This window comes from Calonectris borealis, chromosome 4, assembly GCF_964195595.1.
Source record: "Calonectris borealis chromosome 4, bCalBor7.hap1.2, whole genome shotgun sequence".
NCBI lineage: Eukaryota > Metazoa > Chordata > Aves > Procellariiformes > Procellariidae > Calonectris > Calonectris borealis.
Genome location: NC_134315.1, coordinates 29816547 through 29842285, shown reverse-complemented (window position 1 = coordinate 29842285; position 25739 = coordinate 29816547). Strand labels below are relative to the sequence as shown.

Sequence of the window (25739 nt, the reverse complement as noted above, 5' to 3'; positions counted from 1 at the left end):
TAGTCATCCTTTGGGAAGACATTGACTAGAGTTAATAATCCTGACATCCAATTTCACCTTACCATAGGGAAAATTGTAATTATTTTTATAATATATAAATATATAAAGATGTATTAACTTCATAACAACAGTTTCAATCTTGCTATTAAATATTCATTTGGAATTTTGTTTTTGTTTCTGTTTAAAAAGTATGACATTTTTCCAGTATATGAGATCATCGTCTTAATGGAGTTATGTTTAAAAATATATATATTAAATACATGTTCAGGCTTTTGCAAAGGTTTGAATTTTTGTACCTTGTGCAGCTCAATTGAATTCAGAAAATAATTTTTCTCCATTCTTCTATATTCCATTTATAGAACAAAAAATATTAGTTGCAAACTCTACAGAATACTGTGATAAGTTATAATTTCGTAAAGTACTTAAAAAACGAGACAGCATTATTATGCATAATAAGTGGAACAGTCCTTATCACTTCTATTGTCACTTAAAACAAAGATTATAATAGTTGCTTGATTCCTTAATGAAAGAAACGTAAAAACATGGAGCTCTTGAATAATTAGTAACGGATTATTTTTAATTATAAAATAAGCTGTATTTAGCTTTATTGCTTAAATTTATTATGTATTTTACATTTTTTCAGATGAAATGCCTATCCAACTTCTAGTTCATCAGAAATGTTTAGAAATTTCAATGAAGCTGTAAGTCTGTGGATGAGTTGACTAAACTAAATTATATAGATTACACTAGGCTGTCCACCAAAAAGAAAGCTTAGATACAACTTTTCATTAAGAATCTAAAAGCCATTTAGAGCATATATTTAAATCATATAGCTGTTCTGTGTAATGGGGAGGACTGCTGTTGAAAACATAGGCGATACTAATTGACACCAGAATGATAAAACTGTGCTCTTTTGTTTTTCAGGTCTTAGGAACAGATGAGGATAATATGGGGAATGGTTGCTCTCAGAAACTGGCTTCTGCCAAATTCCTTCGACTTTTGCTCCTAATACTGATTCCATGCATCTGTGCCCTTATCCTTTTGTTGGTGATCTTGCTTACCTTTGTAGGTGAGTGCTAATGGAGTAAATTGACACATTTTTAATTAAGGAGACTAAAACTGAGACTGCATTCTCAAAGTGCTAATGTAATTGTGGACATTAAAGATGTATCTTAGCATATCTACCTAACAAACTAATCTACCTACTGACTTAATAATGTTTGTTGCAGAGAAATAAATATGCTATTTAGATTTATGTATTTAAAATGTATTTAAAAATCGAAGAGGAAACCTTTTCTGAATTTCTCAGAGTAGATTTTTGAGGAGCACGCTAGCTTGAGCATGTAGTATGTAGATGGTTTTCAGCAGTCATTTTACAAGTACTAAAGGATATTTATGTTAGAACTTTAGATCACTGTCGGTAGAATGGAATATTTATCCCTTTATGTCACATTGATGTGCAAATCTGGTTTTTATTTTCAGGTGAAAGTTAGTTTATAAATAGCCACAAATCTTTCTGAAAGCCTACAAAATATTACTGTTTAACTAAGGAAAAATACGTTCATTTCTTCTAAATATGAAATATGTATCAATGCAGAACCCCAAGTATGTTTTGTGGGAACTTGTTCCAGGTATATTAGATTTCATAATGGCTTAGTCTGTTAACTAACTCTGTGTCTGTTGCAGAATTAAAAGATAATAATTTATTAGCAAAATTTTTTTAAAAAGCCTTCCTTTGTTACCTTCAGAGAAGCTGACATATCTTATCATTAAATTGCTTCAACTACAACATGAGAGAGACAGTAATGCTACGTTAAAGCATTACTTTTTCAGGGGGAAAAAAAAAGTAAAAAAATAATCTGCTTTTAGTGCTGAGGGTTTCTGGGATTTTTACTTCTTTTTTTTTGTTAATGAGAATATTTTCTAGTTGAGCTTCCTTAAGTACTTCAGAAGCACTTCTGTAACAAGTGGGGTAATGTGTGAGGTATATAGATATAAATCTATTTTCCTATTTCAAACCCCCAACTTCAATACACATCGTTCAATCAAACAGTTAGCAAGCACAGGGAGAAGCTAAACATATCTCAATAGCACCTTCAGCACTGTCAAAATCAAGACAACTTAAATCTGTTTTCTCAATTCAATCTGTAAAGGATTTGCAACAAGACATCATAGGCCTGTTCTTTTCATTTAGCTTAAGTTAGGGAAGTAAAAAAAAACAAAGCTAATGAATGTTACGATTGACAAGTAAGTCTTGGGATGTATCTTTAAACTAAGAACAGTCTGAAGTGGATTAAGATCAAGTAAGTCTGGCAATTAGGAAATATGATGCCATTCAACTTATTTTCCTTATGTTTAGCATTCCATTTGTATCCTTCATATCCTCTGCCCTAGATTTTCATTCTTTGGTGAGAAAGCAGACAGAAAAGCAGGTGTATTTACGTCAGCTCAATCTCCTCCTCTGAGGCATGTATCGACAGAACACTCATTAAAATGTATGAAATCCTCTGGGGAAATGGGACCTGTTCCGATCCTACTTACGTAGCAAAAATCAGGACTATCTCCTCTTAAGTCAATGTAATTACTGTAGGGTGAAGAATAAGGCTAGGTGTTATTACCCAAGTCTAAAACTGGCAAAGCTCCCTTCAGCATCTTTTGAATTAGCATGATTGTAATTTAGTATTCTTCTCTCTCAGTTAGGAGCTTTCATTTTATGTGCATTGATAGCCTAGAAACAAATATATCTGAGGATTGGAATTAAATGAAAAATTCTGTGGGCATCTTTAAGGTGTGTGTAATATAATATAGGCTGTTCTATTTATTGAGAATACACTGTATCCAGAATAGTAGTTCATATTCATTGCAGATCAATAATAACTGAATTCTGTTACAGTCTAATATTGGTATGATGACTTACAATGTAAAAAATGAGCTGATAGTCCTGACTGGTTAACACAAATTATTCCATAGATAGGAAATCCTGTTCTTATTTTTTCATGAAATGGAGGAGTTAAATTCTGTGGTTGTCATTCTAGTATCTTTCACTGATGCTTAAAACATAAATAGAGAGCTCCAGTATATCATTTAGAACGTTATGAACTTTTTTGATTTGACTTTGGTAACAAACTCATTAGAAAATTAGGCCTTTTATATTTTGCAAGAAAGTATTTTGTTTCCTGTGGTAAATTTGTAGTTAATTATTCTTTTCCTTCTGTAATATTTTTTAATTAAATGAGGCATATACACATGGAAAAGTGTGCATGCGTCTCAGAACTTTCCTGTTTACTTTCCTTACATCTGTTTTGTTGCCTGCACATCATTGCAAGCTCTGATGTTGAAGAAACTGAAAAGTTGGTATGGGTGGAAGGAGACAGGTAGAGCAGTACAGTTATGTTGTAGTAATAGAGAATATCCTACTTGAGGCGTGTCATGGGGGCCTGTGTTCATAATATGTCATTAATCAACCTTTCAAAAATTATTTACCATCAAAGTATTCAAGATGCAAAGCCCTTGAAAAAGTTATTTTATTAGAACTGTACAAAGAAAGGACAAAGCAAATTATCAGTAGAGATACACATTGTTTTGACTAAAGATACAAGAGACTTTTATGGTCCATAGAAGAAAATATCAAGCTGAGTTGTTTAGCTTTGATTTCTCTTAGAGTACTTACACTCTGGCTCTGCATACTCTTCTCTCTCTTACCAGGAGTACAGCATGCTTGTCAACCTCTAGAAGAAAATTTTGTAAGGAATGAATGTTGTTTCACTCATTGAAGTACAGGCGGTACCAGTTGCTGTGAAGGAAGTCTAACCTTTAGAGCATGACCATAATAATTTGTTGATTGCCTGTGTTACATCAGAGGACAGGAGGGCTTAGGAATGGTGCTTGCTTTGGACTGTTGAAGACCTAACATGGAAGACCTTGACCATGAAGACCTAACTCAGCAATATAAATTTGAAGAGGGGGGAGAAAAGGCTAGATTATACATGACTAAAATTACTGATATCTTACAATTTCATCTGACCCCTGTAGACATCAGGCATTATAGTTAGTAAATAGTTAGTAAATTTTCATTACTTTCCAGGGAAACAAACAATAACTGAATCCATGGTTTGAATAGCTAAATCTTTCTTTAAAGTGGAGAGAGGAAGATCACCTTCAACTTGTCTTAGAATCTGTAGTCTATGTCCCATTTTGCTTACACTGAAAAAAAATCCTTAAATAATGAATAATATGCAGACATTACTAAGGTGAAAATTAGCATGTTTGTAAGAATGAAAAACCTCTGGCATTTTCATTCTTTTCCTTGCAGAGAGGAAGTGTTCTAAACTTGAAACATTGTTTTTAAAAAGTCCTTCACAGCTGGTGAGCATTATACCAAATTAAAAGAGTTTTTGATTGTACCATAATTGCTTACCATTGCAGTTATTTACCTGGGAAAACAAAATGCTTTATACTTACAGTTCCATAAAGGAAAATAAATTATATTTATTTTATAGTGATAAATGCATTCCATGGCAGATGTCCCATTCCTCCCATTCCTTCACATCAGTATCCTCAACTCATGTGGTCTTCTACCACCTCCTGTTAACAGCCATCCACAACTAATGCTTTATCTATTGTTTTCTGTAGAATTCAGAACAAGTCTTGTGACACACATAAAGAATGGTTTCATGTATGTCAGACTTTGACAGTCCAGATATAATTTTTGGGCATATGATCATGCTGCAGGACCACATCAAATAAGCCTGCCTTTCAGGCAAGCAGCGTACCCTCTTATCTATGCACAATGTTAGGCATTCATGCATTTTGCAAAATAGTATTTAAAAGCCTGTTAGTCCGTCAACACTGGTGGGAATGAGGATTACAATTAAAGTAAGATGCACTGTTGACTATGGATATGCAAATAATTGAGGTTTTGGTTCTCTTACCATCCTTACATTATCAGCATGCAGTGTTTATATTTTGGCTCTGACACGTATTTTGAGATTAACTTTGGTTCTCAGTGAGAATTATTACAAGTGTTATGTGTGATGGGTTGTATTTAGCATTTTCATCTTACTCTCCTTAAAAACAAAGCTCACTCTAATAGCTGCATTTTTATTATCCTTATATAAGTATGAACCAGCCTGGGCAGTTCTCAAATCATTCTGGTTTTTGGGAAATCTGCAGCAAGATTCTGTCCAGCTGATGCTGTCCAGAGATGCTGTCAATGTTCTTGCATGTCACTGGTTGAACAATGATCATTACTATTATATTATCTGTGAGACCTGTAATCTCCTTTCCCTTCCCCTCCCGAGAACACAGAAGGAGCTGTGTCTCCTTCACAGAATAAACATCAGAAAAAGTACATAATAGTAATACTGCTAGGCTTAGCTTTGTGGCTGGTGGATCTTCCACATTGATAAGATAACATGCATATGTTAAGACTCCTGTATCAATTTGGGAACCCAACTGTACTGGTCCATAAGAACTTTTTGCCACACAGAGGAAGTTAAAGTTGCAGGGAGTTACAGTTATACTCCAGAGTTAGAAGATCTTGATCCCTGAATCATTTGGAGATGCTGGTAGTTCTCCAAGTGATGTTGAGGCATATGACACGTCCTCAAAATCTAAAGTGACTAGCAGCATGGAGATCCAAAAGTTATAATTGTGAAAGCAACATGAAATATAAACAATTCCATTGTCAATCAATGGCAATATTTGCTATAAGACAGGTGTCTAAATTTAGGAGTTTAACACTAACATACAAATAAACCATTTGGTCCTGGGAGTTTTGCTGATGGAAGATGGTAATCATCAGCTAAATGATCTGCCGGTTCTTAAATTTGATCTTGCCAACACAGCTATATTATGGGGAATGTCCAAAAGAGTGTATCCCAGAGCAGCCTGTATTTCACCCATCTATACGAACTAATTTAGTCTAGCAAGCCTTCTTTACTGACACACCTGGAATGTTGGGGAAAAAAAAAAAAGATGCTGTGAATATAGCTCCAGGTCAGAATGTCTGCTGTGAGACATCACTGAGGTCAGCAGGGAATTGTTCTTGTGATCTAGAGAATAATAATGAAAGTCTGGCAGTCCACCCAGCACAGATGGACAGAAGGTCACAGTGACTGAGGCAAGGATTCTGGCGTGGCATGACTGATTCCCAAGGAGCCCATGGAGCTTTAATCATTAGCCAGTGCAAAGTGAGCATTTAACACAGGCGCAGAGTTCAGGATTGGTTTCTGAATTGCAATAAAGCCATTATGTGTATGTTACATTTCATTTCTTAGGTTAAGAAAAGCTTTATAAATAAAAATTTCTAGTTACATGACACATCGTGCTCAAGAGACAGGAAAAAAGAAAGACACCAGATAAGATTTTTTATTAGACCACAGTGTTATGACTGTAACTGGGAACTTTCAGGCAACAACAGCTGTTAATATGAAAGGTAGCTACTGTCTTCCCCTCCAGCCCTTTAGGACGATCCTGATATTTTTGCTAAGACTTCGTTGCCTGAAAACCAGAAGTCGATGAAAGGGAAAATCTCTCCTTTCTGCACAGGACCTTAGGAGCCCGGCTTCATTCTGCAGCTTCTTTAAAAGACGCCTTCCACAAAGTCTACTCTGAGTTTCATTTTATCTGGGAACTGATCCATTATTTGCATAAGTCACCTGTTAATTTGGGGGGAAAAAAAAAAATTACAACTGACCTCCTTTTGGGCCCCTTGGGCAGCTGGTAAGCAGTTTAAGGTAATGTCTTTACTTGACAGGAGGAGCAGGATAAAGTCTATTATTGCAGCTCAACTGATGTGCAATGGTTTGGCATGCTATGGGACCTCCATATTGTCAGGGATGCGCCCATTTCTTCAGAGTGCAGAGTCATAGGGACAGACCCTGCAGAAGAAATCTCAGTGGGTAAATGCTCGCTAGTTATAGTAGTGAACCAGCGTTTTATTCCCTGTGTAAATGCTTCATCCATCACAGATACTTTGGTAGGCTGCTTTGCTCTGTTTCATTAGCTTTTTAAACAAACTTGGTCTTTTTGAGATTTCTTGCTGTGAACTGCTAGAAGTCACCCACAGTATACACTGCCAAAATCTCAATTTAATAGCTTGAACAGTGTGACTACTTCTTAGATCTCGTAACTGTCCATTTCAGATCTTTAAATAAAACATTAATTCCCCAATAGTGAATAGCAACTGGAAAAGGATCAGTAAAACTGTTGGCAAGGCATTGCTTTGAACTGAATGAGCCTGGTGCCAGTTCCTTGTTTTTGTACCAAACACAATGAAGGCCAGCATGCTGTATATTTCTGTCATCTGGACATGTCCAGCTGTAGCTGGAGACACAAATCCAAAATGGTTACAGCTACTTTTCAACTAATTAACTATCTGGCTTATGATTTACTGTCTACAGCTCTATGATTTACTATCCACAGCTCTGTATGAAGTCACATCTGAAGAATAATTGGATATAGTGTGCATGTATACATGAATAAAATGCATGTCCTGTATATGTTGTATGGATATTAGCAGGCATTGATAGAGAGTAACTCAGTTCTCATTACTGAAGAGATTAAAAAAGAAGTGATTATTTTAAAGCGTCACACTGTTTTCATAGGTAAATTTAAATAGTTCCTTCAGGGCTTTTGATGCTATAAAAAATCTCCATCTTAAATGAAGATTGAAGATACACAGTAGTATTTTTAGGGGGTAAAAGGTTAGAATCAAAGCAAATAGGACCCTAACTCAGAGAGGCGACTCTATAGCCTGGAATTAAGTGCTTGAATTCCCTATTGTGCATTGGGAAGATGAGAGGATAGGAGGAAAACATGGGGGGAGAACAAGGTGACTCAGGAAGGTGATCCAAAACCCTGACATACTAAGTAGAAACACAGTTGTCATCTAGAGCTAGCCAGTGGGGAATGCCAAACAGAGGTCTATGCCTACCTCTCTCGAGGACATACGCACCAGAGCCCAGGCTCATGTTATTTTGTGGGAAAAAAAACTGTTAAAAAGAATTTTAATACTACTCATTGTCAGCTGAGATGATACAATTGGGAAGGCCTTTTGTGTGGAAGAGGTTCATTGTGTGGTACACCTGTCAAGAAGAGAAGGGGAGTTGTTATCACTAGGAAACTGTGAAAATAGAACAAAAAATGCTATTATTGGAAAGATGGGTTGAAGAAGCAAACAAGCATTTGGGGATCTCGGTGAAAGAAGTAAATGACCTTATGGGTAGTGATAGACATAGCTATTATTTGTAGTTCCAGAAAAAGAATGAAATAAGGCTGAGTGGGGAGAGGATAGAATCCAGTGGGTAACTTCAATATTTTCCTTAACAGTATTTATTGGTCCAATAAATTTATTGGTTATTTACTGTATTAAACCAAAAGGTTTTTTTAAACTACTTTCAAAAGTTTACCTGTCTTGTAATGTATTGCCTGCTGTTCTGCTGAGTGATATATAAATAGCTAATCATTTTTACTTTAATTTTAAATCATTATTCATAGCTCTTTGGGACCAACGTTTTCCAGGCTTTTTCTATTTTTGTGTTGTGTGGAGGAGAAGAGATGAGCCTAGAGAGGAAGAGAGAGAATGTGAAAAAAATCCCCTCAGCTATTCTTGAGTTACGGAAAAAAACTATGCACTTTTCCAAAGGAGGAAAAAAAGCTCATTTTAACTTTCTGAAAATTACAGAAAAAACTGCTAAAGTTTGAAACTTGAAACAAAGTAGGCTTCTGAATCATAGAGATTCAAAGCTTTATTTGGAATCAAAGCATCCAAGTAAAGCTCATATGAGTGAGCACAATTTCTGAGCATGATCAGTCACAATTCCTTAGATTTTAGCAAATCATATTACTACTGGCCCCTATCTGTGAAACCAGAGCACATTCATTCTTCCCGTTTGGCCTGACCAGAGGACTCAAGCAAAAAAAATTGCTGCTGAAATAGTTTGCAGGTGGGAGATTTTTAGTTTAGCTTCTGTAAAATACACACAGTAAATTCCTCAAACCCCAATGAATTATGAACATTTGTTGGTGGAAAAACAGAAACCTTAACATATATATATATAAAGTTCCCCTGGGTTCTTCCAGTAGAAGTTAGACAAAAAGATTTACTCATAGTTAGTGACACTGGAGCCAAAACAACCCAGGCTGGATAAATGAGGATATGGTAAATCTCAAACTGTTTCATTGAACCCCATTATATTTCAGGAATCTGACAAGTTTTTGTTGCTGGTTCCAGTTGCTATAGTTAAAGGTTATCAATGAAAAAGAAAATGCTAAGGTTGCCCCTTCTCAGCTATTCTAGTTCTCTTTTCTTCTTAGCTATAAAGCTTTCTAACCCAAAATCACTTCAGACTGTAACTGGAAGCTGGGTTCTTCTGGCATTGTTAGTTATTTGTAGCCTTGATTAATAAAGATTCCCTCCTGCCCAGTCCTTGAATTTCAGACCAGTCAGTTGTGCATGAAGGAGTGAGAGGAGGAATTCAGTAACAGCAGTGGGAAGGGGCTCGGAATACCCGAGTGGGTTCGGGTTGTGTGTGGTGCCTGGAGTTGGCAGAGCGGTGGGTTTGGCTAGGGAGAGAGCCTGGAGTGGTGGCGGGTGAACAATGCCTGGCTGAGAGGTGATCGTGCGACTAGCCATTTTGGTAAACGCAATAACCAAACTGAAAACAAAGTTCAGGAGAGATGGTGGTGGGTGTTGTGTGGACTCAAGAGTCACCTGTACCAAGCAGCTAATGAAGGATCAAATCAATATGAAAGCCTAGGAAAAAACGATTTACACATCAGAGTGGAAAGAAAAATCTGTGTGATTTGCCTTGAGTTCAGAGGGTTTGTAGAGAACCACAGGAGGTGAATTCTTACCAATGCGCTTCAGGTGTGACCATCTTTTTGGCTTGAGGGCTTGTAGCTAGCAGTAAGGGTGAGAGACAAGAAAAGGAGTTGAAAGGATAAGCAGAAAACTCTCTTCTTTCCACACAGAGCCCAGCTAGAGGAAGCCATGTTTTAGGCCTTCTCTTTGGATTTTGGCTAAGGAAAGGCTGTTTTATTTGTGTCCCATCATTGAAAGGATAAATATTCTTCACTCCCTTGTTTTTACTTTATTGAAGCATGAAGGATATATATGGAGTACACATTGAAACAATGTGAGAGGAGTGCTTAAATATCACTGTTAGAAGCAGACAACCAGAAAAGCTATTAAAATTGTAAATTGTTGCCAGGGTATTTACAAACAGTTGGGAGATTTTATGTTTTGAGGGATTCCTTTTCATTATTTGTAATCAAGTCTAGCTGAACTGTGTTTATTATGATTGTTAAACTCTTTTACATGACTAGCTAGTGGCAAAAATTGCTTTTGCTATTTACCAAAAATTTCTTACATTGTGATATAGATTGGTGCTTCTCTTCTAGCATTAACTATGACTCTAATATATTTGGTTAAAAAATTTGTGTTGGTATTTGTAGTTTTTATTATAGATAACCACATTATATGTCCTATATATGTTTGAGATGCCTTCTTTATTATTTGGATTAACTAAGTATTTCAGTAATAGTCACAGGTTAAAAATAGATTCTCTTACTATTTAGTTTGAATTCCCTGATGCTTATGGGATGCATCTCCTTAGTGTTATGCAGCTGTTTTGATTTGTGAACTATAATTACTTGCAACTGTTCAACACACACAACCTAAGCAAAGTCTGTGTTTGTCTAGGATATAATAAATGAACAAAAAAAAATACTGCAAGTGCCTAAAATTTTGGATACAACTATTTATTTAAAATCAAGTATCAGAGAAGAATAATAAAGAACTCGTGGATCTATATTTAGCAGTGGTAGTTAAATTACGTAATCCTATATAGAGAAAACAATACCTCCTTCCATTTTAAAAGTTAGTGAATATAAAATATATTAAAAATGTATTGGTTCCCTTGGAGCTTCAGAATTAGCTTTCTGAAGATGGTGGTACTATGAAAACAAGAGATGATGCAATTTAAAAGGAGAAAAAAAGTATTGCCAATCTTGTTAACACTATGATAGAACGAATGCATGTTAGAGCTCCCTGAAATTACACTCCATAGTTATAAACATGTAAGAGTTCTGTGATCTATTACAAGTAAGACTAAAACATTTTTAGTTCATGGAAGCGTTTATTTGTTTCTCTGGTTATATGTTTCTCTATTTATCCTACAGTAGCCATAGCTTTTGTTTTGATGTGCTACTGTTATTTTGTTGGTAAATGAAATTCTTAACTTTAGTTCCCTTTAATTTTAACTTTGAAATGAATATTACTTTTTTAATCTGTGCCATTATATTTATTACTAACCTTCCAAAACAAATTGGTAACACTTGACCTTCCAGGTGATGGTAATTTTGGTGCTTTTTTTCCTTTCTTCCAGGGGTGTTAGAAAAAACGTGCTTTTATTCAAATGGAAGTGAGGTTCTCACAGTTAACAGTGATGTTGAAACATCTGATGTTCTTTTTCCAAACATGGTTGAAAACAGTTCCAAGACTGATCCCACAATGGATCTCAGCACACGGCCCTCTTCCTGGACCACCACACCTTTATCCCACATTGACCAAATGAACAAGAACTCAAATATATTTAGAGACGTTTTCCAGGAAAATTCATTTGCTCTCGCAACTCAAGCCACAGTGCTCAATCCTCACCCTACATATGATGCTGCGTTGGCAGAGGGCTCTGAAGACAGCACCCAGTTGTTTGCCACTGCAGAGGAGGCGACTTTGTGGTCTACAGATGGGTCCTTTAACAATACAGAGAGGATGACCACTCTGCCAGTATTAAGTCCTACCCATCCATCTGTGTCACAAAAAAAGGATCAGAAAAAAAGTAAGTTTACATTTTATTTGGCTCCATAATTCTGACTCAAAAAGTACAGAACATACTGTTGGCATGCTTCCCAATGTGTTCCCATGAGTTCTGAGGAATGTGTCCCTTTTTAATTTATTTTGTTGTGCGCATTCCATGTTGCAAGCAACTGGTTTCTTATCAGAACTTTTGATCGACCCTGTTGAGGAAGATGCAGTAAATTCTTTCAGGTATGAATACTTACAATACATTCTTTAATTAGTGATAATCATGCATGCTTACCAAGGCTGAAAATGAGTTATTGCAGACCGTATTCAGTTTGTAGATTGAATTTTCTATGTTTCTTTAAAATCATGTATGTGGGAAGTACCTTCCTGAACTTGGGATGTAATTACAGTTACAACTTTTTCTATGTTAATGGATAAATTCTTCTCTAATGTGAAGCAGTTTGTCTATGTAGCAATAAAATTCCCTTGATGTTTCTGAGGACTACAATCAAAATGTCTAGAGCGAATAATAACAATTAACTGTGATCAGTTTTTCTTTTGGTTTGACTATGAAAGTAGGTGCATTTCATTAGTGCCATGATAATTGTATTGATTCCTCATGTCAGTGGTAGTGAAAGATTCCCTGATACTGTTTTGCTAACAACTGAAACACTAGAGTACCATGTTAAAATGAATTTGTTTCTCTTGAACTGTATATCATTCCTTTGGTCTTGATCCCACCAGAGCACAAAGCAAAACTTATTCCAGGTTATAGAGAGATCTGAAATAGATGAAAGGAGATAGTCAGTGACCTAAAAGTGGCACACTAGATTAAATGTATTTTTGAAATTTCTATAAAATGAAAATTAAGAGATGATATCTGACAGTGGTGATCACTTCTGAAAGGCCACTGAATTACATGTTATTTTGAGGGGCAGGTCTGTGTGTCATTCCTCTATTGGATTCTGTGCTTAGTTAGGTTGTAAGACCTGATATTAGTTATACAAGATTTTTTGCTCTGCTGTTTTTTTTTTTTAAGCATTCTCCCTTCAGGAGTTTGTCCCTGCTCCCCCATCATCAAACAGGCACGTAAAAGTTGGGAAACAGCGCTGTTACATTTTTTTCTTGTTCTTTCTGGAGTAAAGTAAAAGTAGGGAAACCCTTTGAATATAACTTTCTTTTTTTAAAACCTGGTACACAGAAGAGATTCCTTATGAGGGCATTTCAGTGATAGCTTATTTTCTCACTCAAAAATTAGCTTTCAAAAATAATAACTTACAGTGAATCAATGATTTGTCAATATTTTCTTCTGTTCCCTAGACTGTAGTGACTCCGCAGGCCATTTGAATGGTGCAGGCTTTCTGTAGGTTCTGTTTGCTAAATAATTTTTCTTAAATGGATTTATCTCTTATTTTCTCCCCCTGCACCCCAAACTCAGAACAAATGTATATGAATGCACACTTGTATCCTGTTAGTGATCCATTTATTTACCTCTTTTGGTAATTTGGTTAATTATCACAGCGCCAAGGAACAGTGTAGAAGCATAGTGTGCTACGCTACAGATACTTCCAACCCAAAGGATTTTCAATAATTACTGTAGCAAAGGACACCTCAAAGTTAGTGGCCTGATGATTAATGTTGAGCAAAACTGTAGGGCAATATACTGCCTGCGTTTCTTAACTAGGTCTTCTTTGATGTTCTGTGGGGTCTAACCATTCCTATTCTAGAAGATGGTGTCCTTGCATTGTATCTAACTGGGTAGATACAGTATAGATATATTGTGTAAGATTCTGTGTTTATATTTGTATTCATCTGCTTAATCATCATATTTGAGATACCTGGAATTCCAAGAAATATAGTTGAAACAGTGTAAAATTTTTTTCCCTTCTCTTATCACGTTGGAATGAACTCTTCCAAGATGGATATAATATGCGTCTGTGTGTGTAGGGGGGTGATATCTTTCCTTCCTAGGATGTTGATGCAGGGACAGTGCTACAGTGGCTCAGGACAACCTTAGGTCTGGATTTCTAAACTTTCAAATATTTGGGGTTTGGTATTATATAAATGCTGAAATAGCAAATATATTTCTTACATAGAAAGGCACTGGTAGCCTATGAAGAAATTTGTAAGTATGCGCTCTATTCTGGTAAGTGCAGTTCATTCCAACAGCAGTATGACTGCGTGTTTGTTCAGTAGGCATAACTACTTGGGATTCTACTGTGAGGTAGTTTCTTCCGTATAAAGAGAAAAGGACAAAAGATTTTCAAAGACAAATTTGAAATACCACAGGTTTCCTTAAAAAACAAACAACAACAAAAAAAACCCCATCCCAAACCGAGATACTTCAAATTGGGTTTTTCTCCCCCTACCAGAAACATCAGGAGCTAGTATGTTACTAATCAATAACCTCTCGATCTTTTATTCCACTCTCAAGTTTTTTGCTTACCTTTATTCATGTGGACATTGCCTTAATTTTGTGTGTAGCTACCTTAAAATGTATATATATTTTGGGGATTCAGAAGAATTTGGTCTCAAAATAACTACGTGTTCCCATGGCTGTCCAAGGCATGGAGGACTAGAAAGCAGGGGATTTTTACAAGTACACAGGGCTCCTCCCTGCCTTACCTGTCCTGGCCTTTGCGAATGATCTCCTTACACTCATCCTCGGTCTCTTTGATCTCTCCTTTTCCACTAAGCTTTGCTTCTTGGAGAGAACTCTAAGGTAACAGAGAACATGTTCTGATATCCACAGGAAGTTCTTATGTATGATGGAGGGATGTGGATGAGGGATCTTACGTATGATGTGGAGGGAGATGGGGAATAACTGGGGGACGAGATATAAATAAGTTTTGGAATAGTGAGACTGGAATAGCCTTTTGGAGTAAAAAGGACTTTTTGGGACAAGTAAAACTTAATGACCACATGGGAATGGTAGTAGTAGATCAAATTAAATCTGTCTTGCTTAGTGTCTGGATCCAACTGCGACCATTAGCACATGCCTAAAGAAGAATAAACTAGGGCTAGCATAGAGAGACACTTCAACATTATATAGTAGCAGATTCCAGTGATCTGCAGTGAGATCTGATGAGCGTTCTCCCATGAATTTATGTAATCACTTTGAACCCATGTAAAATGGAGGTTTGAGCTTTTTTAGGCATATCTTATAAGGAAGTTAATCTCCAAATGAAGTGTGAGGCTGATGTTCCATCATCATCCATCACACTAGCAGATCATCCATCAGTACGAGTTTCATCTGGTTCAAATGTGGGGAGTTGAATGCATTTCTGTTGATTTAGTAAGCATGCATAACTTGGACTTTATGCTGGTTTTATGAAGGGTGTTAAAAGGCAAATGATAGCTCATACGACACAAAGATTGCCAGTACAAAACTAACCAGACAAAATTCTCTGAACACATTTGAACTGGCATTCATGTGGCTGTAATATTTTTGGTCTGGTGTTAGTATCCCTTGCTTTACTGGTGAACCATAGCTTCAATAAAAGACATTAGAACACATTAATAAGAGAAATTATAAACATTGTGGCCATATGGTATTCACTCAAGACTTTAAAATAACACAAGTAAGACATTGCTGAGTTACTAACTAGAGGGGAATGAAATTTGGCACATATGACATCAATTACTTAAAAAGTCCTTGAAACAGAAGGAAGATCTTTGGCAGAAATTCTAGTAAAGAATAGATTAGTGGGTAATGCATGAGGACTATAATAAGGAAGAGATGAAGAAGCTTATTTTCATTTTACAATGGGAAGCAATGCCTCACAAGTGTATTGGAAAGTTCTTTGAAGGAGTCAGTGAAAATGCTGGTTAATGTAACATACTTGGCTTTTCAAAATGCTGTTAATGAGAGTCTTCACTGAGGAGTTTTAAAGACACTTTTCTCACAGACTAATTGCTCATTAAAAGACAGAAGGAAAAAGAAGAATGAATGGTTAGGCTCCACAGTGAAGAAAGTTAGTGATGGAGTCTTACAGGGTTTTCTGATCTGGGAAAGCAGTGAATGGTCAAGTAACAACACTTCTGCTAATACAGAATTATGTGTCTGAAATGATTAGCTGGGAATCACATAAAGGTCTCATAGTGGAGAGAGTGACTGATAAAATGTTTAGAAGACTTTGTGCCAGTAGGTGCAAAAGAATGCCGGAGAGTGGGGAAAAACCCTAACTCTATGAATACAATGCTGGACTCTCAGCTAGCTTTGCCACAAAAAAAAAAAGACCTGACGGTTTGCTGCAGACAGCATTCTGGCTCCATGACTGTCAAGAAGGCAAACAGGTGTTGAGTATCGTCATGAAGTCTGCGAAGAACAAAACAGAAGACCTCATTACATCAGTGTATAAGTTCAGAAAGATAACAGTAGTATTGGAAAAGGCAAATAGCAGGCAACCAGACCAGTAGAGACATGGAATGGCTTAGATGTGAGGAGGCACTAAATAGGACAAAGACACTGGTTTCCTCCTGGAAAACAGCTGGCTGAGGAGTAAGTGGTTGTGGTAGATGTCCATACCATTTTGAGCGTCCTGGAGAAACAGGGAACAGTTACTCACTGCTTTTCATTATATCAGTAGGTGCCCCTTTTGGTTTTTTGTATTATCAGACAGTAAGTTAAAACAAAAAAAGGTCACATCATGGAACTCATTGCCACAGGGTGATGAGAAAACCAGGAAGTATGAAAATGCTTGGAGAACTTCATGAGGGGTTGGTCTGTTGGGGGCTTTTACACACAATAGTCCAGTGGCAACCTCAGACTTGTGAAGGCTCAAGATTTTAGGTTGCCAGAAGTTGTTGTTATACACCTTATACTTGCCTGAAATTCTTAGAATTTTTCTTGAACATATAATGCTGGCCCCTACCAAAGACCAGCTTCTGTGTTAAATGTATCTTCTGTTACCTCTCTGTTGGAAAGCAAGTGAAGGAATATGTTTTTCCTGTTGAGGGATTTGAGTTTGTGTGACTTCATGTTTAAATGTTTTCTGAAGGCATGGGCCATGGTCCTAAGTCACTAGGATGGTTCATTGGGGAGTTTTCTGATAGCAAAAACATCAGGAAGGGAGTCTTAGGTGAACCAATAGGTTCAGTAGTATATATTCATGGAAGTTAGAAGTATATGCAATAATATTCTGTTCATCTGTCAATCAATGCTTAACAGAAAAAGAACCATATACTAAACAGTAATTATCTTTAAGAATAAAGAATGTTTTTCTGAGATAAGTATCAGTACAATTTTATTGGTACTTTTTTCTCTTTGAAACAAAACTAGGTTGCAGTTAGGCAGTAAAGTGGGAGACTGACCACGAGAGATCTCAAGTGTATGAGATTGAGTAGGATGTTTTCATTTCAAATGAAGCAGACTCCCTGTTTTGTAATACTGCTGATTTGGGGAGACAGGAAGAAGGAGAGAGAGCGAGTGTTGATAGTCGTCTTAGAAAAACATCCTGTAAACTAATGGAATATGCACTGGGACAAGAGGTATTAGTATCTGATTTTGTTTCTTCTACTCACTGATGTTTATGCATACGTACATTTAATATCCCCTTTTTTCCGTGCCAAGTCTCTCATACTTTTCTCCTAGCAGACAGTCTAGTAACCCCTCTTCCATTTCACAAAAAAAGTTTCCATGGAGAGCTATGACCGTATTCAGATCCTCATGTGAAAAGTAACACGACCACGCTTGATCTTCTGCCATACCTTCCTGTGCTTGGCATCACCCCCCCAGCCCAGCAGGCTCCAACGCTGGGAGGAGCTGAGGGAGCGAGGCCCGTTCCTCAGCACAGCGCCAGAGGCCGCAGCGGGTCTCTATGGTGCCCGAAACCGTTGCTGCGCCTCGTGATCGCCGCCGAGCAACACCGGCTTCAGCCCCGTTTTTCCAGCCGCCGCGCCGCTGCCCCGGGTGCGGCGCTCCGGCCACCAGAGGGCGCTGCTGCCGCTGCCGGCGGCCCCGGCGCGGCCCCGAGCCCCGCGGGGACAGGAGCGGGGCCGAGGGCGCTCCCGGGGAGGGGGTAGGGGGGCCAGCCGGGGTGCGGAGCACAGGCACGGGCCTCATCTGCTTTGAGAGGACGGGAAGTGGCAGCTGCGGAGAAGGAGAGGGGGGCTCCCGCGTGCGTTAGTGGGAGGTGGCACTGGTGATAGAAAGGAGGTCTGCAGAGGCTTTCGTCTGAGGAGCAGCCTGGCTGTGCAACTCCAGGCTATGCTGGGGAGTCCAGGGAGAGCACTGGGCCTCTAGACCTTTCATTAGGAAAAGAACTGAGTAAAGAGCAAGGTGGATAGAAATAAAGGACATGGATTTTTCCAGCTGTGGGTTACTCTGAATGTACTTGACTGAGTGCTAGGAAGAGGCACACATCCCAAATGAACATGGATGTGGTTCCTGTTCAGCTCCTCCCTGCGCTTGCACAAGTGTGCAGGAGGGTGAAAAAAACCCTGACGGGGGTTGGAAGAATGAAGTGGAAAAGCGCCTTCACAAAAGCGAGTCACTGTGTCAGAGGACTTCTTAAGCACTTCAAAAAGCATAGCATTTATGTTTGCTTGTTTGCATCTTTTACTCTTTTCCTAAATAACAGATATTCTTATTATGCAGAGGACCCTTGGGTCTTTTCATGTTTCATGCACATCTTTGAAACTCACCAATTTAATTTGTTTGCAATCCCCTGGTCAGCCTAGAGGTTATTCTAATCGTCTCTATTGTCATTTTACTATGTTTAATATATACAAGAAATAAATCTCTTTTTGTCTCTTCCCAGCATTTCTTACTTTGTATTTGGTGTTCTGCCACTACTAGAATTTACAGAGAACTAGTCTGGCCCAGCTTTCTGTTTGGTAGAAAAGAGCAATGTGAGAACCACTATGGGGATAGCTGAACGGGATATGTCACATGTGGCACAGAAACAATAAATTCCCCGCCTCTCTCTCCCTGCCTTGTGCTGCTCATACTGAAGACATTTTTTTCTACTGAAGTGAAGGTATCCAGTAACTGCATCCCAAGTCAGACCATAGGCTTGCATCTCCCTAATCCCCAGTATCTCAAGCAGTGATCTAATAAATCACTTTGTCGTCTAGCTCAATTTATGTGTAATTACTCATACAAATTGGAATAGACCCAATTATAAAAGGAGTAATAGCAGCAATAGACCCATGGTAGATCTTTAGGGGTATTCTTGTCCTCAAAAAAATTTCAAAATGTTGTTAAAACATTATTTTCTCCTGAAGGGAAAATGGTTTTGGTTTTTCAGGTTGGCATAGAACATTGTTGTGATTTAACGTGGCAGGCAGCCAAACACCACACAGCCGCTCGCTCACTCCCCCCCCCCCCCATGGGATGGGAGAGAGAACCGAAAAAAAAAAGTAAAATTCGTGGATTGAGATGAAGACAGTTTAATAGAACAGAAAGGGAAGGCAAAATAATAATAATCATCATACAAAATAAGTGATGCACAGTGCAGTTGCTCACCACCTGCTGACCGATGCCCACGCCATCCCCAAGCAGCGATCACTGCTCCCCTGCTAACCTCTCAGCTTATATACTGAGCATGATGTCATGACCATTGGCCAGTTTGGATCAGCTGTCTTGGCTATGCTCCCTCCCAGCTTCTTGTGCACCTGGCAGAGCATGGGAAGCTGAAAAGTCCTTGACTACTGTAAACATTACTTAGCAACAACTAAAACATCAATGTGTTATCAACATTATTCTCATACTAAATCCAAAACACAGCACTGTACCAGCTACTAGGAAGAAGATTAACTCTATCCCAGCCGAAACGAGGACAAACATAAACTGTGGTCTCCTAAATCCCAGGCCAGGAGTTTAGCCACTCAGCTGTGTTTTTTTCATGCAAATGCAAGCATGAATAGACTAATATGGTAACTATTAATTTTCTTGGTGCTTGAGTTCATGCTTGAGAGTGTTTTCTCTTCCAGCAGTAGCTTCTGTTTCTTTATCTCACCTATGCCTACATTTTCTCTCAAAATTAAAGAAACAAAGTGAGAAAAGCTGCCCTAAAATTTTGGCAATGCGATCCTCATTAAAAAATGTGTTTTTTTCACTAGTCAAAATAATCACTAGAGCCATTCAAGTTTTCTTTTTAATTTAAAATTAAATTTGCAGTTGACATGGCAAAATTAGTGACCTACAGGAGAAACACATGGTGAATTTTCACTGAATTCAATAGCAAGAACCTGGTTTTCATCAGTTTGCCTATTCCACCATTGCCGTTTCATATGGGTGCATGGGCATAGCTTGGCAAGGAAACCATTAAATTTTTGATGTATAAGATGTATTAGCTGGAATCTGAAAGATTCTTAAAAGTCATTACTCTCTATATAGAATATAGAGATATTTTTCCGTATAACTTGTGTTTATAAGGAAGAAAAAGCTTACTAGCTTTTATCACCTGGTGCATTGGTGCTCTTGGGTGACTGTAAGTTTGCCAAAAACTTCAAATACTTGTGTGAGAATTGTAATGAGGTTGCTAACACTTTCATACATTTGCTTCTAGCTAAGCTTGTGATTTCAATTCCCTTTAATGAATTCATGGCTCCTTATTGTAACTATTTTATTTGTAGATTATCATCTATCCAAATGCAGTCTCATGAAACAATGTTCTGTATAAGATATCTAACAGACCTCAAGTATCTGTTGGGATTAATACTGTAATGAGCACTACGGATAACTATCACCCCCAGCCCCCTTGCAATTCCATGTATCTTTAATCTTTGGCCTTTCAGCAGTGTGGTTTACTTTAGAGTGGGAGATTCCCTCCTTGGAAATAACTACAAAGTCAGCTTTGTTGTAGTCTTTAAATGACGTGTGTGTGTGCTTCTGGACTTATGGATGTGTGTGCCTTTAAAACTTTAACGAACAGAAGTCTTTTCAGCTTTACACCTTTTATGCATCCATTATGGTTTTTTACACTTTGTTGCTTGTAGTTTAAACAGATGTTTGTTGTCAAAATTTAACCATAAACTGACCAAGAAGTTAAGCAAGAAGTCATATGCTTAGCCTGGCATGAAGCTTTCAAGGATGGGAACAATGAAACAAGGCATATCTTAAGATAATTGGCTGAGAATTGCAGCCACTGACTTCGTTTTCAGACCCATCAGCTTCTCTGAAACTATTTAAAAGAGTATTTGTGTGGTTATTTCGACAAAAAGATGACGTTAATACATGTTTTGTTCTATACTGTGATTGATCACTTTGTTTCCAAAGGTACACCTTACATCTGATGGCAGCATGTGATTTTATGTTTGATTGAAGCTGATCTGCTTTATGCTTCTGCGTGGTCTGTTATGGATTATAATAGATAGAGTGCAGGCAGGTGTGGGTATAGAGCCATCATTAATATAAAATGATAAGATCTAAACTCTTGACCTGAAACTGGAAGGTCAAAGTATTGATACAACAGGAAGTGATTTACAGTCACTGTCATCTTTCGCAATCATGTGACATTCAAGAAGAACATAATGAGTACCATGATTTGAAATTGTTATGGGGATGGGAATTTGAGAAAGTGATAAATAGCACAATACAGTTAAAGATTAATTTAGCTACTAATCCGTACTTAAAATCTGTCTTTCTCACCTTTATTATGACTGATAATTTAAAAAATCCTAATGATACTCTTCAATGAAAAAAAATAGTAGAAGTTCAGACTAGAAATTAGGAAAAGCTTTTTCACCGGATAGGTAGTGCAGCAGTAGAACCCGTTGCTCACAGAGGCTGTGGGATCCTTATCCTTGGGTGTTTCCAAGATTCAGCCAAAGTCATGGATGACAACGTCCTGGTGGCAGTCTCACTTAGAGCAGCAAGTTGGCTAGAGACCTCCAAAGGACTCCTTCAACCAGTATTTCTATGATTATAAGTTATAAAAAAATTATTTGCACATAGGGAGTAGAACATGAGTATTTTGCACGGTTGAAGTAGGAGGATTTAAAAATCTCAGTTTGCACAAGCAACTTGTAAGCATCATGTTCATAAGATTTAAATGCAACCTGAACTGACATACAGTTACAGAAAACTTCATCATAGTTATGTTAAGCTCTTAAACACCTGTATATTAATCTAATCCTTTTACACATTAAAAAACAGGGTGTTTTTTGACCTGTAATTGCTCAGGCTGTGAAAGTTTGTCAGCGTTCTTTGTTCACCCAACAATGAAATAGTGTAACTGGAACTCTAAAGAATAGCTCCATTAATGCAGATAGCGAGGGTTGTCTGTGAACAGAAGCATTCAGACTCAGGTAGAAACAGAATTAGGCCACCACTGAATATTTTAAAAATATGATGCTCAAAATAAAATTTCAGTGATACAGACAGGAGAGTCAGTAGCAGCCCCTCAGAATAAAGAAAGGGCCCAGGAAGTTGTATATCATGTTTTGCAACATATACTTTGCCAAATGTGCTATCAAATTCAGAAGATCTAGGCTGCAGTGTTTGTGGCTAACACAAATGATCTTTTACAGAAACAAGCACATATATACCTCTGAAAAACATAGTTGGGGGAATTTTCCATAGGGCAAACAATAATTTGTTAGACTAATCAGTCCTTTGCCAGGGCTTTAAAGATCAACACCCAGATCTTAAGCTCCATCTGCAAACTGCCAAGCAGGAAACTGCAGTTTGCGAAGCATAGGTTTCGTGTACTTGCGGTGTTCTGCTTAGCAAGTGTGGTGCTGTATTCTCCTCATAGTTTCTGGACAGATTTCACAGGGAGGGGTTTGCTGTGTTAATTTTGTCTGAAAGCGAGTTGGGCAGAAGTTATCATTGTGAGATATACTTGGAAAAAAGGATCCTGTTCTTATTGAACAGATCAGAAGAGTAATTGGGCTATTCTAGAAGGGTAGTTGACCGGAGACAACTGGGACAGCTCAGGCACAGCCTATTTTTATGCTGACCTATTCATAGCCTGTTGAGTATCTCAATATTGTAAGTCTTTTACAAAGCACTGTGGTTTTTTGTTTTGTGTTGAACATAACGGTATTGATACATAATTAAATGTTGTCAATCAAGCTAGCATTCATTTTCACTTATTGAAAACACGTTTGATAAAAAAAACCCCAAACAACCAATCAAAACAATCTGGATGCCTGCCTGGGTCCTGTGGAAGCTACCATTTTTTTATCCCTTTTTTTTTTAACAAAGCCTATCAAGAGTACTAAAGTCATGCACATGTTTCAAAACAATAGCAAAATCCTGTCCAGCCTAATATGCCATGGAAAATAGTCTCTAATGATAGACCTAATCCTAAAATTAATTCCATTTTGTGCCTTTTGTTCATAGATTCTTAGAAATATGTCTCCAATTTCACTAAAGAATGCTGTAATTAGGAAATGACTAATCAAAATACCGGATCTGGAATATAGGCCAGCTCACACCTCATGGGGGGTGGGTGTTCAGCCTCAGCTTTGGCTAATGAGTTTACCTGCTCTCAGCTGTGCCTGCCCAAGGGATTAAAGAAGCAAGTACGTGCCTCGGCCAAGAAGGGCAGCGTCTGAAAGCACCTTGGTGAAAGAAGTGGAGCTCCAAAAAATGAGGTGGCTTGATGAAGAGTCCAGCCTTCTGCAATATTCTTTGGTCAGGAGAATAACTGAGTTAGAATTTATGACTGCATTAAGCTCTGAGCAAGAAGTGTCTGGTGCAGACTGGATGTGGTGATCCACTGTACAGCAGCTGGTACAGATTGCCTTAAAAAAAAATTTATGATAACACTTCAACTCTGATCTAAATTATGAGTTATGTTTCCCGCATGACTAATCCCCTCTCTGTGACCTGGGAGATAATGAATTGTTTTTCTCTCTACTGCAGGTGGTCAGTAGCCTTATCACCTCTCCCTTTGGTACCTGTGGAGCACAAGGGGGAGTTGAGAATCACTCATTCCTTTCAAATTGTATAATTCATTAGCTGAACGATGCAGAGCAATTGTTTTTAGCTAGTCTTGGAGTCTGACTTCTATTTCAGATCCGCAGATGGGGTTTGCTGTTCAAAAGCTTGTTTCCCTCTTCCCCACATAAGCTATTATGAGTCAGCTGGGCTTCATTTAGAGGTTAGCCGTGCTGAGAAAGTGTCCCCATTCCCTTTGCTCAGAGCCATACAGTGCTGTACGCTTCTTTTTATGCACTGGTATTTGCTGTCTCCTCGATGAGCTGACTCAGCTCTAACACTGGCTAAGTTAGCTCCTGGCTGGTTTGGCACCAAAGCTGTTTTAAAGGAAATGGCAAGCGCACATGGTTGAGAGGAAGCAGTATTGCACCATTGCATCAGTTCAATTGTCTTGTGAAATGTTTTTCTGACTGTGTCAATTGACCTCAGAAAAGTCATGACCTTCTGTTAGAAACTTACCCTGACACTACCTTGCTTATATCTTTAGGCTACCAGGGCTATTACTGAAACATGAGCGTGAGCCCTCAGGAGACACGAGTTTGTCAAATGTCTACCCACATGTAAATGTAACAAACTTAATACTACTCTTCTTGAGGTTATGTCTTTGTGTTGTATTGAAGATGTATAAAGGCACTCCTGTTAAGCCTTTCTTTAGGGATCAAGACGTGTAAAGTGCTTCTGATAAACCAAATTTCCCCAAATCTGCAGCATCATTTATGCCCATAATCACCTAAAATACAAGCTAGTAGTGCTTTTACTTAAGTGCTTCTTAATCCTTGTTTCCATTTTGCAGTGTACTGTAGAGGATCTCAGTTCTAGCAAAGGAAAAATTTTCATTTTTCACAGGTTGAAGGGAAGCTTCTTTTTACATTGTTTTCCATCCCTTTGTCATTTTTGCATTTTGGTACTGGAGGTATTGCTGTTTGTACACGCTTTTTCTTTTGCATTGGCTACAGACAGTGTTTACAAAAAATTTATTCGCTGTGGTAGCAGTCTTGAGACAGAAATACTTGTCAGCTCCTCAACGACATTTTGGTCTTGTCAAGAGGGAGACTGTTAGAAACGGGGACCCTACTGTTGACAGTTGTTTGTAATATTGTGCTTTTACAACAGAGTGCAGAGTTAAGTATTGCCATTGTCTTTTCCTTCACTTCCTGAGTGCTTAATGGATACTTTTAGGTACGAGCTTTCTATTTCCATGGTACAACTAAATAGTTTGTCAGTTACAACGGAAATGAGATGATTCTATCACTGATAAACTTGTTCCTATGCTAGCTGGGAATTAATCTATTTTGGTTTTGGTAGGTCTAGAAAGGCAAAAGGTTCCTTTAGATCCAATCAGTGTGGATGTTACAAAATTTGTGGAAGTGGTTTTTTTCTCTGAAATTTGGTTTTCAAAACACTTTAGATGACTCAAAGCAAAATGCTTTGAATGCCAAACTGGAATTAACCATAGATTGTTCTTATAGAAGCATGCCTAGAAAAGATGTGCTGAACAAGCTCGTTTAGCTTGACTTTGATTTTAATTTTAAGAGGCATCAGGAACTTAAAGTGTATGTTATCAATCTTGGTTGTGGTGTTTTTAGCATTTTTAATGGAGTCCAGTCCAACACAATTAATTAACAACCCAAACTTACATGCAAATAAGCAAATAGAGTCTTCTTTCAGCAGTTTAAAAAGGAGTTATCTCATTCTGAGCAAAAGATCTTACAAACCTAGTAGCTTTAAAGACATCTTGAACTGTCCCAGCCCTTGAATGATGTACATACTTTCTATGTACATCTTGTTCTGTTTTTTTCTGTGCTCTTATATCATACACATTAAAGCTTTGGTACCCTTCAGCACAGATATGGAGGATTTACTTACCTACCAGTGACAAAAAATCTTCAAAACTAAGATATCTAGCACTTTCTACTATCTTTACATAATTTCTGGATAATAACTAGTTTTACATATTAATTCTACTTAACATAGGGTCTATCATGACACAAACCCTTTTATTCTCAAAGTAGATACTTAAGCTAACTGGACAATATT

General features: G+C 37.7%; 1 protein-coding gene across 2 annotated transcripts in view; it reads left to right on the top strand.

The window, feature by feature from the left end:
• The window catches only part of CORIN (corin, serine peptidase), a 159122-nt gene that overhangs the window by 18413 nt on the left and 114970 nt on the right, over positions 1 to 25739 (top strand). For both annotated transcript variants that reach the window (XM_075150550.1, XM_075150551.1), the window contains exons 2-3: positions 925 to 1069; positions 11391 to 11843. In XM_075150550.1, coding sequence (XP_075006651.1) covers positions 925 to 1069; positions 11391 to 11843 — 598 coding nt within the window. The remainder of the gene's footprint in view (positions 1 to 924; positions 1070 to 11390; positions 11844 to 25739) is intronic.